Source organism: Teleopsis dalmanni, chromosome 2 (genome assembly GCF_002237135.1).
Source record: "Teleopsis dalmanni isolate 2A chromosome 2, ASM223713v2, whole genome shotgun sequence".
In the NCBI taxonomy this organism is placed as follows: Eukaryota; Metazoa; Arthropoda; class Insecta; order Diptera; family Diopsidae; genus Teleopsis; species Teleopsis dalmanni.
This window is the reverse complement of record NC_051847.1, coordinates 180,748,196-180,768,389: the sequence shown is the minus strand read 5'-3', so window position 1 is coordinate 180,768,389 and position 20,194 is coordinate 180,748,196. Positions and strand designations below refer to the sequence as shown.

Sequence of the window (20,194 nt, the reverse complement as noted above, 5' to 3'; positions counted from 1 at the left end):
TGTAGTACAGACATAAGCATAGAAGTGTTTGAATAGTGTTGATATACATACTTAAGCTATGGCATACATTTCAACATGTTGACGATATTTGCGACAAGTTGCAAGTGGCAGGCAATACACATTAGATGCTTGGTTTTCTTAAAGTTTATGAAAACTTCAAGTTAGTAGGCAACAAACATAACACTACTACCGGTCACATTTTAGTAAATAGTAGTAGTATGTAGAGTAATGTAGGGTATTATAAGGCAGTTAATGTTTTAAAATTGATCATTGTATATAAAAGAAATTTTAAAATAAATAACTTAAAATAGGTAAAGAAAATTTGAAATAAATAGTTGAGGGAGTAGTATAAAAATGTATAAAAATGTATAAAATAAAAGTATAGCATTGTTCTCTGAAAATATTAAAAATCTGAATTCGAATGTTATTTGCAATGCTGATAGGTTTTTTGTAAAAATATATTTATATATTTTCAATTAATAAAATTATTAATTATTAACTATTAGTATTATTATTTTTGTTTGTATAAGAAAATATATTCATATATTTTCAAGGTACCAAGATACATTAGGACGAATGACATCCTGAGAACCCTCAAGATTGATGCGATCAAAAAATACATAAAGGACAAAGCCCTGAAATTATTTACGAAAATTGATAGGCCCACCAACACCGCATTATCGAATCTCAGAATGACTCCTCGGGTATATGCAAATATGAGGTCAGTTATTGCTTAGTCTAATGAAGTGATAAAAAATAATCCAGTCAAAGTCGAGGGGGTATGCAAATATGAGGTCAATTATTGCTTAGTCTGATGAAGTGCTAAACAATAATCCAGTCAAAATATAGAGAGAGGTTAGAAGAAACCTCGCAGCTAATAGAGAGTAAAAGTGACTCAAACTAAACTGACTCAGTTAGCCTCAACATAATAATATTTCCAATTAATAAAATTTAAGAAATTTAAACAATTTTTTGTTTGGTTTGTAAAAAAAAAATTCTAAATTAAAATTTTTTCCACAATTAAGAAAATTTTAATTTACATTAACTTTACAAGAAACCATTAATATTGCACTTTTATGAAATGAAAAACCTTTATGTATATTACCCTGTATTGTGTCTGAGCACTGTTATCTATGCACGCATAATTGCGCGTATGTTTCACAAAACAGCAAGTCAAATGTCTGGTTGCAGTTAATAATTCCAGTTCGTATTCAAAATCTCGAAACTCCCTTAGGCTGGCTTTCTATGCAATTCTAAACTATTGAAGCATGCAACACATACTCCCGCAAGAACTGCACGTTTTTTGTATGTATTTTTTCGAAGCACACTGTAATCCGCAGCCCAAAATATATCAAATGTTTAAGCTATAAAAAAAAAACTGCACGACATAAATCCCAAATGCGTTAAAATACCTCAAAATATGTAATTTTAAAAAATGCTAAAACATAACTTCTACATACAGACGTATTTACATAAACTTATAAACACACACACATATACACATACGCAAAAAAATCATATATGCTACTGCTAATATGCTTTACTTTATGCTCGTTTACTTTGGCTCTGCTATTCATGCTGCGGAAGCGTCAAGTGGTTATGTCGACTCACTGCTATTGTTGCAACTTGTCGTCATTTTCGTTGTCGTCTATGTCAACGTAGTCGTCATCATCGTAGTCGTCGTGAGCTCCAAATTGTATTCGCCTTCATATGTTTTTGACTAGAAAAAAACCCTTACACTTACACTTTGTTGTTGTTGTTTAAGCTTCTTTTTGTGTAACCGCCTGCACGTTTGTCTTTCCGCCTGCCTGGCTGTCTGGGTCTGTTGTGGAGTGGCATGGAATGAAGTACAGTAGAGTGGCACATAGAGTGGAGTGAAGAGCTTTTCTACTTTTACATTTTTTCGTTACATTATGTTTTGGAGGACATTAACCTTATTGAAGTCGTAATTTTCAACTACTACAACAATACCAACAACAACAACAGCAACAACGTAAGAATAATAACAGTAGAAAAACAAAAAAAAAACCGGCACTAACTGAAAAATGCAAAAACAACTTTTTGTGAAAGTGTGCAGAAAACGTTAGAATGTTTCATTTTTCGGTAAATTGGCAGTCGTCACATACGACGAATACGAGTACATGTTCGTATGTTTGAATGTAAGTATGCAATATGTCAAAACGTTTGACAATATTCGTTTGTGTGACGTTACGCGGGTGTACGGGTTACGCTAGCATGGATTTTCTTCATTTTTTGCCATGAATTCTGGTTTAGAATTTCATGTGTGTTTTTTTTTTGCATTTGAATTTACAGTCGTGACTCGCAATATAACATTTGCTTATGCTTACTGCTACCCTCCCAAGTGAATTCATGAAAATTTATGTCGTTCTGTTTATGTGTGTGTGTATGTGTGTGCGTCGCTCTTGATGGTGTTAATTGTTTTAACAGGTATTTCTTCAGCTGTTAATTGCTGCAGCAATAAAATTCTTATTGAACATGTTCTCTGCCACTTAAAAGAAAATGTTTCTGATTAATTCGTTGGTTGACAGCAAATTGGTTAACATGAATTGTTTTTTTTTTGTAAAAGAAAAATAAAGACTTAAAAATTGTAGATTAGTTTATTTACTTATTTTTTTTTTGCAGATAAAGCTTTTATGCATGACTTTTATGTTTTACATTTGACTTTTACATGAGAAGAAATTTCAAATTCATCGAAAGACTAAAAATAATGATTAAAAGGAATTCATAAATTAATATTACCTTGATTATCTTCCAAAAATTATACCAGTTTGGTAGGTAGGTGAAGTGAATGACGATAGCATCATCTTCAATTAGCTGAGAACACCGTTTTGAGTCATCCATATTCCTCAACATTGTGGGAAAGATGGGCATATTAGAAGCAGCCAGACACATTGATAAATGCATGTATTTAACCAATACCAATGTTAGAAATATCGCTGAATTCGTTAGAGAATAGGTTGAATAGTTTTAATTTAGTTTTGGACAAGCCTGGGCATAGATATAATAAAAGCTTCAGTGTCTCCACCTCAAAGCCCAGTAAGCATAAACTAGAAGAGATTCGACAAGGCAGGTCAAACCTGACTCCATGCAATCCTAAAGTCGTGTTTCCCGTTTGGACAGATATTAACGTAGATACTTAATATACTCCTATGTACGAAGTCAGTCCACATTTAGATTATAAAAGCCATGCAGCTCTCGACCTGACTGCTGAGGAAATATGAGCCATCTTCCTATATGTCTGTCGCAAAAAATGATCGTAAATTAACTAACATGGATTGACAGGAGGTACAATATGAGATATATATATTTGCTTTTCAGCAATCAATGTATTACCGCCTTAAATTCGATGCTTTAAGAATCTTATAGAAATTGTAATTGTTTATTATATAAGGATGTAGCACTATAAACTCCTGATTACTTTTTACTGTTTAGATTATTGAACTTTAAAATCATTTACTTAAACTTTGCATTGAGATTTTATGATAAATAAAAATCTTTTGCTTAAATTTCTACTAACTGAGATTAATTTATTGAAAATAGTAACATTAATGTCTTAGAAATCCATTTTAGCATTATTAAATTGTTTAAGTAGTATGTACGATAGCTGACCTTTCTTTCTAAAATCTCTAAGTTTTTTTGAGTAGGATTAAACATTACGATTATGGCAAACTAAATACTAAAGAGTGGATAATACGTATAGCTTATATTGTTAGACTGTTGATAGACCTATGGCTCATATCACACTTGCAGTCTATTTTTGGTGCAATAATTTTTGATGCTTGTCACACTTAATTAATTTTGACAGACTAAAATTCGTAAAGATGAACTCTGCTCATGAACTTGAAAAGCAAAAGAAACACTTTGTGAATCAATTCAACATTATTGTGGTTGTCATAAATTGAAAAGTTTAATAAATGTTTAAACAGTGTAATAAAACTTACTTAAATTATTATAAAATCCCCTCAATAAATTTCGGTTTGACTCAACATCCTTCACTACCGACTGATTTTACGTGACGGATCCAAAATCCTATGCACAACACAACTACTAATTCTTGGGGGTAAATTTCCTAGGGTGCCACATGGAGATTGTGCTAAAATTTATATTTAGGACGAAAAAGGTTACTTTGACATTTTGGAAGTTAAATGTAATCAGACATATTCCCTCGTGTACTCGCTTCCAGAGGCTCAAGACTCTACTCTCCCCTAATAAAACACCTAATTAAAAGAAAATAAACATTTTTGCGGAAAATCCCGTTGGGCTTGAAACTCAACCTTACCATAAAACTAACTTGAAATTCCTTTCTCTTTTATATACTTATATTTCATTATTTTTTTATGTAAATTTTTGTATTATATTTTTTTTTTGGTTTCAAATAGTTCCTAATATTCGAAAACTTTTTCATGGGCTGCTTTCGACGCACTTCAATTTGATTTAAAATGAGAACACGTAGCTAATCCATTTACTGTCTACGAATATTCACTGGCACCGACTCTACCAAAAATGTCCTTCCCTATTATGTTTATATGTGGCAACTCTAATTATTCTAGTGGATGTAAATATTCATGGCATTGACTGTTCCATAAATGTCTTCCCTTTATTATGCGTATAATTTCAAACAACATTGACCGCCAAATTAACGAGTTTATGACTCAAAATGGGAATTCTGCCAAAAATGCTGAAGGCATTTGCTTCCAAAGCAGCATATAAAATTTGACGAAAATGTGCGAGGCAACAATTTGGCCGCCAACAGGCTACACATTCAAATGTGTTGGAAAACACTCAAAAAAAAAAAAACAAAACTAAAGCAACAATAAAACAACAATAAAAACAAAATTGACGTCGAAAATCGCGCGCCAAAAATATTTGCACGAGATCGTGGAATTCATGCCGGTGCTTCTGCTTCTGCTGTGCTTCTGCACAAACCATGGCACATGGGAAACTTTCTACTTTCGCTTTCAGCAACTTTGGCTGCACATTCTAAAACTGTGACGCTGCTATTTTGCCTCCCACTGCTCAATTTTAAGCTGCATGGACCATGCATCACATACACATACACACGTACATACCCAGCAATAAGGATGAACGGCAGCAACAGCGGCAATAATATTTGCATCGCAGTTTCGAACGTGTGTATGTGTGTTTGCGTGTTTATGTTCCCGTTCAATTGCTCGTTTGTTAGTACATTCGACGCTCATCTGCTGCATTGGATTCGTTGCCGATTTGTTCTGGCATTTGGCCAAATAAAATTTTGAACGTACGCCATACCTCGACCCTGAGTGCGGTTAGTTGCACTTTTGGTCATAACCGTGGCAACACTTACTTCTCTACGTTGCTGTATAGCTGAGTATATATTAGTATGTATGTGTATGTTTGCTATTTTTGATTTGATTTCAATATAGAGTAGCTTTATCTTGTAATTGTTGTTGTTTGTGTTGTTACAATTGTTGTTGTTCTTTTTTTTTTGGTATTACATTCTAACGCATACGAACGCATTTGTTGAATTCGCAACGAATTTGTGCTGACATTGGCATTGAAAATTGCGGAAAATCGCGGAAAATGTGGCACCAACAGTGCGAATACGTTTAGATGTAAATACTGATTCGACTCTCGCTATTTTGCCAGTTGCAAGTTTCTGATTACTCTTGCCCGTAAGCCACAAGCCTACACATGTATCTGGTAGTACGCGAATATATTTGTATAATTATATTTACATTCATACATACATAGATGTATGAGAATGTAGCGCCCGCCGTTTGGCTTTTCTAATGCAAATTGCTTTGTCGTTATTACTGCTGTTGTTGTTGTTGCTGCTGCTGCTGCCACGGCTGATGTTGCCGTCATGTGTTGTTATTATTGTTGCTGTCGGAATGTGTTTCATTGGACCAGCCACGAAAATAACGAATGGTGGTTGGGTGTTTAGTTGGTTTCTATGCCAAATGATTTTATGTTGCCGGTTGCCTCCTGCATGTTGCCTGCTGCCTGCCGCCTGCCGCTGGTTTGCAATGTGTTAGGTTAGTCGTTATAGATTTGTGTCTAATTTAATGGGTTGTGTATGTGACTGACATTATTTGGTGGTTGCACTAATGGCAGTTTTAGTTGTCAGTGGGTCATTGGGAATGCATGTTCGACATACATATGTATATATAATATTTATGTAGGCTAAACATTATTTAAAACTAATTTAAATATATTACTAAATGTTATATTTTTATTTTCGAAATAATTGTAGCTTTTAAAATTAATTTCATTAAATGTAAATAAAATCATACGAATAATGGAGTGTGCGTTATTAAATAGTTCCTTATTATTTTAAATATTTCAAATGACTAAACTGTAAAAAGATATTATTTGATATTTATATATTTGATATATTATATATCGAGTTGTTTGCAATTATAATTGTAGATAAAAAAACACAAGAAAAATTCATTTGAATCTGATTTAGCTTAAGGTCCTCGAACATAAAACAGAACGTTTATGGTAAAAATATTTTTTCGGTTTTATGTACAATGTTTCGGTATAGAATCCTAAAATATCATTTGTTTTAACTTTTAAAATAATTTCTAATAATTTATATTCATTGGTCAATTCCAATTAGTTTATGAAAAAAAAAGAACAAGCATCTCGGTGCAATTAAATGTAATCTTAAAATATAAACTGACCAAAAATAATAATTATTCTAAATTATTAACAGTTACCTAAAAATAGTTAATTATTAATATTAATAGTTATTTACAAAAAAAAAATAGCGGCAAAAAGTTATATACAAATATATTACAATATAGATGAAAGCGAAAGTGATTTAAAAAAAAAATTATTGGATCAGTTGGTTAAGGTGCGCTGATTCTGAGCTTCACATTTGGCAGGACCCGAGTTCGATTCCTGGTACTTGCATTTTAAAAAAATAATTATTTACGAATAATTAAATACAAGAATTATTTCCAGGACCACTGATGATGGGTATTTGGCAATACTCGAAACAGCTGTATGGTCAGCCAAAAATTCAATTAATTAAAATAATATAAAAAATAAATTTTTGTTGTTGTATTTCACTACTGTTCGAAAAAACCTCTTTTAAATAAAAATTACGTTACAACATTTGTGAATTTGAAGTCGAATTTGTATTAAAATGTAATAACTAATTATTTATATAATAATTTAAATAATATCTAGTAATTATATATATAAAATGGTACTAGATCTTTTCTTTGTAAGCGTGTCACAAAAGAAAAAATAAAAAAAGCTGCTTTCGATGGTAACTCTGGACAAAATGGTGATATGCAAAATAAATAATAATAAAATTTAATGTTAAAATTTCGATCATGATTAATAATTCTTTACAATTATTGCTGAGATTATTTTTTTTACATGATTCTGAATAAAATATAAGTTTTCGTGCCTTTTAACAGTAAAATAATAAATAGAAAAAATAACATACTTGTTACGAACAATGCCGACACGAAATACGAATAATTACGAAATCATTCGTTGACAGTTAACTGTAAATAACGTATGTACTTCCAAAAATCTTTCGCAATAGACGAATTTTTAGTCTTGGCAACCATACGATTTGAGCTGCTTATTAGTTAAGCGGTTTCAAAAAGATTGGACTAAATAACCCAGCATGTTGTTTTTTATGTTATTTTTAAAATAAGCACTTGTTCTTTTGTAATATGCTTAAAAAAGAAAAGTCATATTAATGGACTTAATCAATTAGAAAAATAATTCAAAAATTTGTTCGAACTGTACTATTTGATTTGTATTGGACAATGGTCCAATTAGAAAAAAATTGCATAAAGATTTTGCCATGCGTTTGCTAAGCGTCGACTAAAAATGCTATAAATTTAATTACTATAAGGTTCTATGAGTGGGTCCATAACAATTCTTCGGAGATCAAACAATACTCCAAATAGTGGCTTATATTATATAATATAACTGGATCTCTATTCGTAAAAAATACCTTGATTTTTATCAATGCAATGTACTATCTTATGCATTACTTATACATTACATTACACAAAGTGCGCCTTAAATTTAAGAAATTCTGCTTAGGACTTCATGATTTTATTATTATTATTTTGAAATAAAGAAATAATATCCACAATAAATCAGTATTGTAAATGGTTCCAAGAGTTTTTTTTTCTTCTCTTTTTATAATTTCTACAATATTCATAGAAGGGAATATTCGTAAGAAAATGATAACCAAATCGTCTTTGATCGGTTATACTAGTTACCATTTCAGATATGTTCTCTCTTGATTATTTGAGTAGATTTCTTGATATTTTCATACCAAGTATCGATCACTTCTCTGCTAATGATGGATGAAGACAGGTATTTCCATATCATTTCTGTCTGTGCTCAGGACAAAAACAATTTTCAAGCTGGTTTATTCGACATACCTACCGTTTCCTTTGATCTATTGTGCCCAGGCACCCATATTACATACATATCTCCCACCCGATTTTTGAGCACTTCTGTAGTTTATAAAAGTGATTTATAGTACTATATAAAAAATCACCAAGTTCCACTATTTCAATTATTTGCAAAAAGCTAACCAAACATTTAATGAAGTCGAAACTTTCACAGCTGTCATTTAAAACTTGTTAGATATACAAAATATAATTGATTTTGTTCTGGCGTTGCCACCTATTTTAAAGTCTGGTAATTATAAATCCACTTAGTATATATGAATTAAAATATGAGTTCCACTTAAATTTAATATTATATGAATATAATAAATGTTAACAAAGGAAGTTTACTTACAAGAAAAAAACTATGTCTAAAGAATCAGTTTACAAAAATGACAATACTCTTGTAATCTTAAATATACAAAATATCAAAAAATAATTATTTAGTTTATGCAGAAACGATGCAGTTTGTATTATTATTGATCATTCTACAGATTTAAATAATATAATATAAAATATTTAGTAACCAAGTAACAAAACATAGAATAACGTAATAACAATTAAATATTATCATGATATTATCGTATGTTATTGTGTTAAGCGGTTACCCGTGCTGATTACTTGAGACCGTGAATGGCTATAGCATTTTATAACCATACAATAACAAAAACAATTATAATTACAATTTTATTTAGATTTTTTATTCTAAATCTTTAAACATCTAACATTATTATGAAATAAACTTAACAATTGTCAAATTGATGACAAAATGAAGCACGAACGATTTATTGAACTGAATTATAATTTTTTTTCAATTTTCTATAAAAATATATTCTAGACTTGAACTTAAGTGAGCAAATAAGCATCTTTACAATAATGTCGCTTTCACCTTTAAGGCTTCACAATTAATAACACCCGAATGCATGCGACAATCAAGTGACAGTTTAATGACAGCCCATGTGACAACTTCGAATGGCTCACATTCGGCAATGTTGGTAATGTTGGGTTACAAGTATTTTACATGATATCGAAACAGACATGCGAACTCATAAAGGTAAACACGATACAATTTTATTATTGCTTTCATAGTTCCTTGAAATCCACACAACCCAAACATTCGTTAATCCATTTTCTGTTCAAGTACCGACACATGTATGAACACTGTACACATATAAGTTCAAATTTTTTTTTTTTGATTTTTAGAATAATTCAATAAAAACATTTAATTGTACAATGGCACAAATTTATAAAAAATTTAAATTTAATATTAAGAATATTTTTGCAAATAAATGTATATACAGGGAATTTGTTTCAAATCGCTTTAATCTTGAAAGATCATCGTTTGGTACATTTGCAATATGTACTAAGATACAGACAATCAAAGAGTCACATGTACGAGGAAACACTTCGGACTTATATATATATGTATAAGCTCGAACATATATACGAGTACATATATATATTATTATTATTATTATTAAGAAGCGATCGTGCACTGCGACCTAAAAGATCTATTGTGCCCCTTAGTCGGATTAGAGTGTTTCTCCAAGTCCGATTTCTTTAATGAAAGACAGTACAAAGCCTATCTTTTCTAGTCTTAAATCCTTATGATTCATGAAATACTCTCCGCTTGTGCATCACTGTCGGGCACTCTCAAACACATCTGCAGTCTTAGTTGGATTGAATTCCTAACTTCGATAGGTGCGCCATATATATATATATGTAACACAAAACAATATTTTAATGAGTTCGGAAATTTTGACGGTTCAAACTTGATAATTTTTTAGATTCCTTTACACTGTTACTTATAAAAAACTTTTCTTCTCGAAAGTTTATAGATTACTCCATAATCTTATAGACTGTCAGTTTGCATATAACTACTAGAAGATTATAAGTAATAATGCATTTTGTAAATTGCTATAATACTAATTTTATATAATACCATTAACCTTTTACTTGTTCAAAACAAACTTTAAAATTTCTAGGCATGTCTTGGAAGTTGAAATCATCTTCTTCTTTTTAAGTATTAGAGTCATTAGTGATCCAAAGCCCTCTTAAGCGTATTCGAATGTATCTGCATTTCAAATCCTCTTCTTCTTTCTCAGCATTAAAATCATTGGGGAATCAGTCCTTCCTTAGCTGTATTTTAAGGCATCCGTATTTACAATGATCTTCTTCTTCCTCAGCATTACATCCATTGGAGGTCCCATGGCTCCTTAAGCGTATTCGTCGATGTATTTTAAATCATTTTAGTCTTTCTTAGTATTACAGTCATTAATAATCTAGTGCTTCATTAAGCGCATCCGTGTGTGCTTGTTGCAAAACATCTTATTTCTTCGTAGCATTATAATGATTGCACATTCAATGCTTCATTAAGTGTTCTCGTAGGAATACGTATTTCAAATCATCTTTTTTTATAGTATAATAGACATTGATTATGTAGTGCTTCCTTAAGCGTATTCGTAAGTATTCGTATTTCAAATCATCTTCTTCTTCAGCGTTACAACCATTAGAAGTCCAGTGTTTATTTAAGCGTGTTCATAGGTCTCCGTATTTCAAATAATTTTGGTCTTTCTTAGCATTGCAATCATTGGTGAATCAGTGCTTTCTTAACCAAGGCATACCATTTCTCTAGTCTTATGCCCATTCACCCTGTTTTCAACCACTCATGCTTATTCCGTTAAGGTTACCTATTATATTCATATAATCTATTATACTGATATAATCTAACTGAATCAACACTAAAATAATTTGTACGTAACATATTTAATGTGACTTGAAGTTGATTTCGAAACAATCCCACAGTGCCGATAGATTCTTTTTTATACGATACATTAACCTAAACGTTTTACTAATGATAATTATCACTTTAATTTTCAGTATCATTATCTCGTACTTGTTCTTCATTTGAACTTCATCTATAGAAGATATTTTTTCTTCATGTTTTAATTTTGCCATTTGTGTAATTTGATTTTTGAAGTTTCTGATTTCAGACTTTTTATTTTCATATCTCAAGTGCGTTTGTGGCGAATATAGCTTAAATGTTGTATACATTTTCATCTCCCCGCAAACATCATGCGGATATGTACTGGAAGAAACATCACAGATAGCAACACACGAGGGAATTAATATGGAGCAGCAAAATCATTTTTTATTGACGTCTTTCGGTCGTCATATCTCATATTTCGAATGAGTTTTCAGCTGCAGATACGAGTACGGGTACTCGTCGCAGTGCATTTTTCTACTTCTTCTATGGTTTTTCGACTTATTTTCGATTTAATAAATAAAATTTTTTCCCATTATTAATTTTGTATCGTCTCTGCACTATTGACTTTTGGTTTAGAAAATGTAGATGCTGCCGCAAGTCTACTGCACTACCGCATAAGCTGGAAACTGCAAAAAATCATAGTTTTCGAGCATCTTTGCTGGTAGCTTCACATGCTTCGTATGCTCTCATATGTACGTCTATACGTCTATTAACATGTCTTTTTATTTCGTTAGTTTCGAGACCTTAAACTTCTACTTTGCCATTCTTCTCATTTTACAAGTTACTTCATCGTTTCGTTACGGGCAGATACATTTATTTGTCTATTTCACAGCCAGTCCCTGTTTATTAGGCGATTGGTCGATTTTGCTTGGTTTGGTTCGGTTTGGTTTGGTTTGGTTTATGGAACGCTTCAATTCTTTCGGTTGCTTGCATGAATAAATTTGATCTGAAATTTTTTAGCTTTATTAATTTCGAGTTTTTATTTTCGCATTTTATCTTTTTAATTTTGCTGCTGAAACGTTCGTTCATCATCAGCTTCAATGAAGCCAAATCGGATTTTGCATATGAGCAACAAAAAAAATTGAATTATTGCGCGCAGACACATTAGGTTACATCTTATGCAGCTGCAGGCAGCACATATTGTAATTAAATTTTTTTATTAATGCTTCTCTACGTCGTTTTTATTACAAATTTTTATTAAGCATCCATCTTTTAGATATTCAAAATTCAATAAAATATTATATGCATATAATATGTAAAATACGAATGTTATTTTTACTTTTACATATGGACTATTCGATTCATATTTGAATAAATAGATAAATTTTTAACAGCTACTAATGAGATGTCATAAGCTATTAATCTCTAAAATATGTCCTGATTGGCTTAGCTCTTAATCTACTACTAAACTTACATGTCGAGGTTTTCATTTAAAGACACCTGGCTGTTAGTAGGTTCTTCACTAAAAGAGGGTCTAACCGTTTTTACTCACGGCTCAAAAATAGTCAGTGATGTAAGCATTAGACTTTTATCGGATAAACTAAATCTATTTTTTATAAACTCTATGAGCATTGCAGGATATTTTTAACGATGGTTAACGCTATTAGGGAACCTAAAACTTTTATCAAAATAAATAACATATTTAAAAGGAAAATATATAAACTATCAAATATTTAAGTTGCTTTAAAATCCTTGAGTTCAGATCAATTTAAACCGTTTAACATTTCTCTACCCTGGTTTTGGTTAAATCGAAATGTAATCCATGGATTGATTTACATACTATTACTGAATAAAGTAATATATCGTATTCTATTCTATGTATAATTAGCATAAACCAATTATTTTTGTCTTATACGTTATATAGCAACTTCAATTTACGTAACAAAATGGGTCTGAGGTAACAAGATCCTCGATGTAAATATCATTATCTTCTCGAATAGCCAAACTGCTGTCAAATCTTTGGTAGATGCTACAGCCACATTCTTAATGGTCTGATAAGCCGGGACTCTATCAACGATCTAGATAGGCGTGTCAGTACCCAACTCACAAGGGTACCTGGACACCGGGATATCTCGAGCAACTACAAGGAAGGTGGGTTTACCATGATAGCTTTAATTCATCCCAGTATAAGCAAAAAAAAGTATCCCAGTATACCTAAACAAAATTATGGATAAACCTTATTGTAACATCTCAAGATCGACCTGGTCCAAACTGGACAAAAAAGCACCAATCAGCTATTTCAACTAAGGTATATATTGCTCAGCACTATAGTACGGTGTTAACATGTCCTTGCGTACTAGGAAGATATGTCATGACACTTAATTTACGCTATAATGAATTTTTTCGTGGTTGTGGTTTTGTGGATGGGAAAGAAACTGTACTTCATATCATATGTCAGTGTCTAACATTGGTTATGAAAAGATTTCAAATCTTTGAAGCCACTGTTCTTACAGAACTAATAGAGTAGTCATCCTGCGTATGAGAGACGTGACCGGGTTTATAAATTTGTCCGTTTAGTGCACTTTTTTTTGTATGTGAGAGTCTTACCTTTGAACGTTGTCTGTACGCTGACTAGTGCTGTCCTTTTGGGAGTCTTTCTGGTTTGCACATGAACAAAGACAATAAGTGGTATCCAACGTACCATTATTCAAGTTAAAGTATGATTTGTGCCTCCGCTCTAATCTTACTTAACCTCGTTATCCATTCGAATATATTGTTTAGATAATGTGGCGATCCAGATATGGATGATCTCGCTGAGTTTTTATTTTCATTTCAAACCGATTTATTTAATTAGCTATGGTTGACGAGTATCGAGTTATTAATTTACTCGCTGAGTTTTTTATTTTCAACATCAACTAATGCATTTAAATAGCTATAGTAGAAAGGTATCGAATTATGGATTCACTCGCTGAGTTTTTAATTTTCAATTGTAACTGATTAAATACATCATTAAATACATTAAATAGCTATAATAGACGACAATAGATATTTAAATGAACCTTTTTGAGATATAGAAGTTGTTATAATTAAATGTTTCGTTTACGTTCATGTATCTCTGTAACTATTGGAACTTGAATAAAAAAAATTACTAGTTAATAGCATCGACAATGATCATCTGAGAGTTAACATCTGAATAAAACAAAATTCTTTTTAAAAACTTAATACACGTTTGCTTTTTTTCAATTAGTTTAATATATTTTTTGTTTTCTTCTAAATCTTTATTAAATGTTAAATATCTCTTCATCAGAAAAGTTGCCTACACATTTAAAATATTTTTCAAAATTCTAACATAAAGTCGCATGATACAACAATACTTAAGATACATAAATGGGGATTAAGTGAATTCTGCAATTGAAGCTTTTCCGTTGTTAAATTTTGTATCTAAAAACAAAAGCAAAAACAAAAACAAAAACATCAAAAGACGCACTTATTAACCCTTAACCCTAACCAGAGCGGAAACCAAAAAACGTCCAATGTACAAAGCTAACTTCACATTGTTTTTGTCATAACTAAGCACACGTACAAGCAGGAAATGGGGGGAAGCGCAATCGTTGCGCGTAAAGTTCTTTTATTGCTTTGTTTATTGAATTTAGTAAGTAGCATGAGTCAAATTTGAATTCCAAATAGCAAAAACCAAAATAAAGAAAAGAAGCAAATCCAACATAATGCAAACATTAAATTTGAGTATTTTACACACTTAAATGCGCAAAAACAAAATTACACAAACATTATGTATGCGTAGAAGCAGCAATGAAACACACAAAAAAAAAACAAAAAACTTACACCACCGCTTAACCCGTAAGCACGGCGAATATTGTTGTGTTATTATTGTTGGTGTCGTATTCATACATGTGGAAGTCAATTCAACAACAGCACGCAAGGTCAATGAACCTGGCCCATTGCATTTTCGGTTATCGTAGGTTCGGGGCACATTCAGCAATAAACAAATACGTCCAAGTACTACTGATTACGTATATAAACGACATAAAAGCAAAAATATATAAAAACAAATAATATAAAAAGAAAAGAAAAAAACCCAAACCTCAAAACAAAACATTTTACAATAAAAACAATGAAGCGAAATGTTTAAAAATAAAATAAAATAAAAAGAAAAGCGCATTATTTAAATGAAAGAAAAAAGTAGCATATGCTTATACTCATACGAAATGGACGAGCGCACACAAACACTCGTATAAACTCCACTACAAAGGGATTGTGTGAACTCGTATGTGTGTATATAGGTATGTGTGTGTGTGTCGTGATATGAGCGCACTTGAAGCAGCACAAAAATCACACAAATTGCGAATAATAACTGTCAACTTTTGAGTAATGAGAGTTTCGAATTTCTACTCCAAAGATTTATCCACAAAAAAGTACAAAAAACAATTACAATGTGTAGTTGGTTCCTCCCATATGTGCACATTGAACAAAATTAAAATGCAAATAAAAAGAAGACGCGCACTGAAGTTATTGAATGCAAAAAATAAAACTATAATTACTTATTAAAAAATAAGAAATCAAATAAATATACAAATGTGGTGGAGTTTTAAACTTGTTGAAATATAATCTATATGAAATATTATAAAAACCACAATGAGAAGATGTCGCCACTTTTGTCTTTAAAATTTTGAGTTAAGAACTTAAATATTTATTTATTATATATTAACTACTTAAATTAAAATTCTGAATTATTTTTTTATTTTTTACGTAAACTTTAAGTTTAAATCACAGGAGCATATCAGAGGTATCTAGGTTAATACCTGTCTTTACAGGGCACTGGACCATAGGACGGCATGGATTTAGACTTGACTTACCCTGTGACAACTCCTGCATTGCGTGTCTACCAGCTATCGAAAAAAGGACACCAGAACACCTGCTGTGTCTGTGTCCAGGCTTCTTCTTGGCTTTATAAATATCTCTGACTGGTTCTTGCTTGATCGTTTCTTTACTATTCATTAGTACGAGGATTTGTGGATTCAAAACGGCTTCCTTAGGTAATTGACGAGCATTCAGTCCTCCCTCCACCACAACTAACTAACTAACTGAAGTTTGGAATTGTACATTTACACTGATAAAAAATAATTATAAAGTAGCGATTCTATTAACATCCTCAATCTTCTCTCATATTATTCTAGACCCTCTTTCTCTCCTTCCTTCCTACTCTCTCGTTCTACTTACTCTCGCTTCTCTCTTGCCTCATTCTCTTGAGTAATACTGTATTTACACGAGAGTTTTGTCTTAAATATCAGGTATCATTACGACTTATTCTTCGACTTAGCAAATCAAGTTAAAACCAAAAATATTTTTATGAAAACATTGACATTTTATATTAGGATTGAATCGTAATCTATGAACGGTGAAACAAATCTAAAATGTAATTTTTTTCTGAAAAACGGATTTATCTCTAACGAAATAATCAAGTCGAGGAAACACTACCCCGCGTAATGTACGAGACTGAAGTAGGTGACTACTACTGTTGACATTTTTATTAGGGGATGTTTAAACAACTAATCTTACAACCATAGAATTAATCTTATATATGGTATATTGAAAATAACTTTTCTTGTTTAAAGTTCCGATTCATATGATTTAAAGTCCCGATATTTTAAAGTTCATTTTATCATACCTTCCTTGTATTATATTGTATTGGTTTGAGAGTATTTATTATTATATTACAAGTCAGTTTTTGACCCCAATATTCTTTAGCGAAGTTTATCTTCTGTCAAAAGTTAGACCTAAGTATTTTCTATTATTTTCGTATTATATTTGTTTATTATTGCCTTGTTGATAACTTCTTAAAAAGTTAATATTTTCTTTAATTTTTTATTTCATATATTAAAACGTTCAAAAACACAATTTCAAACTTAACCATTAGTATATATGATCCTAACTTTTAAGTCTATCCGATAATTTCCAATAATACCATATATATGATGCTAGCATTGTTTTCTTTAAGTTATCATTTGATTGTGAAACATTGAAAAAACAGTCATAATATATAAACAAGTAAAAATATTAGTATCAATAAAATAATTTTTGTTCAAAAAATAATATTCCAAATTGTCATATATAAACAAAATTTTTTTCTTCCAACAAAAAAATTTAAATCGCAAAAGGTTTTTGTAATGGTTATATTCCTAAGGAGACCTTACTTTATACTTAAAGATATAACCATGAATAATTCACAAATAAAAACTTATGTTATGTTGGAAAACTCGGAGGATTTGGAAAGTGACGAAATTGCTGATTACAGCAACGAACAGTTTGGCATACGTGAAGTGTGGCGGTCTAACCTGGAAGACGAGTTCAAGGAGATACGTCAAATCGTACAGGATTACAATTACATCGCTGTCGATACTGAATTTCCTGGAGTTGTTGCATCACCGATAGGCAACTTTACAAATAACAATTCAAACTTTCATTACCAAAGTTTGCGTTGTAATGTTAATCTTCTGCAAATTATACAGTTAGGGTTGACATTTATGAACGATTCTGGGAATAGTCCAACGAAATATTCGACTTGGCAGTTCAATTTTCAATTTAATTTGGAACACGACACCTATGCAAGAGATTCGATAGACTTATTAAGAAGATCAGGTATACAATTCCAAAGACATAGAAAAGAAGGTATAGATCCCACTGCATTTGCAGAACTTCTCATGGTTTCAGGTGTTGTGTTAATGGAGGAAGTAAATTTTTTAAGTTTTCATTCTGGTTATGACTTCGGTTATCTGTTAAGACTTTTAACAAATCAGGATCTACCAGAAGATGAGAAGGAATTTTTTGAGTTACTGAAAACATATTTTCCAAATATATACGATATAAAACATTTATTGAAATTTAATAAAAACCTGAAAGGAGGTCTACAACATATAGCAGATAAATTGTGTTTAGAACGCGTCGGACGAAAACATCAAGCTGGCTCAGATTCCCTTCTAACTGGTATGATTTTTTTTAAAATGCGTAAAATACACCGAGAAGAAAATAATTTAAGTTTCGAACCGACATCTGTGTATATAGGATATAGTTATAATTATAATCGAGACACAGAAGTTGTGCCTGAACATGAGCATAATATTTCAAGTCCTTAACTAAAAATTTTGTTACCAAAATTTGGCAAAAAATAAACAAAAATTAAAGACGTTAATATATATTTTTTGAGAAAAGGTTAATAAATTTATATGTATTGGCTCTTAGGAACAATGCATGACTTCATTTGGAATAATTTTTCTTTTCTTAACCTTTAAAGGTTTTGCATTTAATTTTCTCAAACTTTTTTAATTATTTCTATTGCCAACGTTCATTAACTTTTTTTTGGTTCACGGACAGTGATTAATAAATACAGCTTAATCGAGTTAAATTATGTTTTAATGAGCAAAACAAAAAAAAAACAAAAAAGTATGTATACTATTATTAACTTATATGGTGCGAAAAGAACACTTTTAGCATAATTTCTTCTTGATTTATTGCTTACCATATAATTTAATCTAGCAGGGTAACCCATCTGCTATCGAAACCCATTATTTCGTTAAAATTAATACAAGACTTCTATATATTATGTACAATAATAGCATATAACGGGTATTATTATGCGAAAAGTTTTTTAACTAACCCATACATAACCAAGATTTTTTTTGATATTACCTCTTATATCACGTAAATAGTTCTAACCTGTAAGTAAAGGCTTTTCAGATAAATCTAGTGTCGACTTTAGAAGGGTTTACGTAACTTTGTATTCTTGAAAAAGAATTTTCGGCAAGAATTAGAGCATTCATCCTAATAATACGCATAGGATATACACAACCATTTTGCGTCCAATACTCACTTATGGTGCTGTAGTTTGGTGTCCAGCACTGAATAAAAGCTATAATATTCAAAAACTAAGCAGAATTCAGAGAACAGCTTGCGTTGGCGATAAAGAAACACTTAGAAAGACTTCTTTGCATGCCTAAGCATAGCAAGCTGCACTTGCTACCCATTGATTTTCATTTTGTAAGTATTGCTACAACAACGCCGTCCGAATGAAAACGACAAACATCTGTGTAAAACGTATTGGATATAGCTTTATTGTAGAAACAATTCTAGACTGTCTCTATAGGATGACATCGCTTTAATAAAATTTCCAGATATTATTTCTGGCTAGAAACTGATGGAAAAGAAGAAGCAAACTTCTATGATATATCATGATATATGATATATGATATATCAGCTTTTACAGTTTTCAAAAATGGACTGCCGGATAGCAGAGGAAATTTTAGCGCTATCTGCAGACATAAACTACTCCGTTAGGCCACCTTATCAGGTCACGGTTATTTCAGCTAAAGCTTTAATGATTAGAGAGGCGAACCAGCTATAGTTTATTGACAACCAACCGATATTTAATCCCTTCAATCCTTCATCATCAAATCAATGCTAATTAACTAATGTGAAGATGCAATTGTTTAGCTTAATCGGTTATATGATATTACTATCATCTGTGGTCCTGAACATAAGAACATTGAAGGGAATGAAAGAGCAGACGGTTTTGTCCGACTGGTTTTTTCCTAGATGCATTCTTAGGGAAATAGGTTTCTAACTTCTCTGCTCGGGCATCCAGAAGAATTTTTTTAGAGAAATACTTTCTTGACTACAGAAATCATACTTCTTGACTAGAAGTATATTAAATCCACACAATTTGTATTTTATATGCTAAGGGTTTTAAGGAAAATTGTGATAGTATAATGACGACAAATCGCTAATTGTGGTCAGCGAAAATTTATCTGCTGACCTGCCACCAGACCTGACGATGTAAGGTATAAAAATGTCTATTTTTTTTTCCAATTCAAATAGGTGGGTATACTTCTCTCAATATTCTTGAATTTTTTTTTTCGACACCTTTTTTTTATGCTTTTGCATATTCCTTTAAAAAGTTGTAACCAAACTTTTGATACATTACAAGTGCTGAACAACATCTACGTAAGCAAATTTCGTCTCAACTGCTGGTAAGCTGGTAAGC

General features: G+C 31.3%; 1 protein-coding gene across 1 annotated transcript; it reads left to right on the top strand.

Moving 5' to 3' along the window:
* The first annotated feature begins 17,260 nt into the window (after nt 1-17,260).
* LOC119680801 (CCR4-NOT transcription complex subunit 7-like) lies at nt 17,261-18,360 on the top strand. The gene has a single exon (XM_038093787.1). It carries the CDS (start codon nt 17,325-17,327, stop codon nt 18,288-18,290), a length of 966 nt encoding a protein of 321 aa, XP_037949715.1. The 5' UTR covers nt 17,261-17,324; the 3' UTR covers nt 18,291-18,360.
* The last annotated feature ends 1,834 nt before the right edge of the window (nt 18,361-20,194 follow it).

Coding starts and splice junctions, on each gene's coding strand:
- LOC119680801 (XM_038093787.1), top strand. CDS start 17,325: ATGGTTATATTCCTAAGGAGACCTTACTTTATACTTAAAGATATAACC.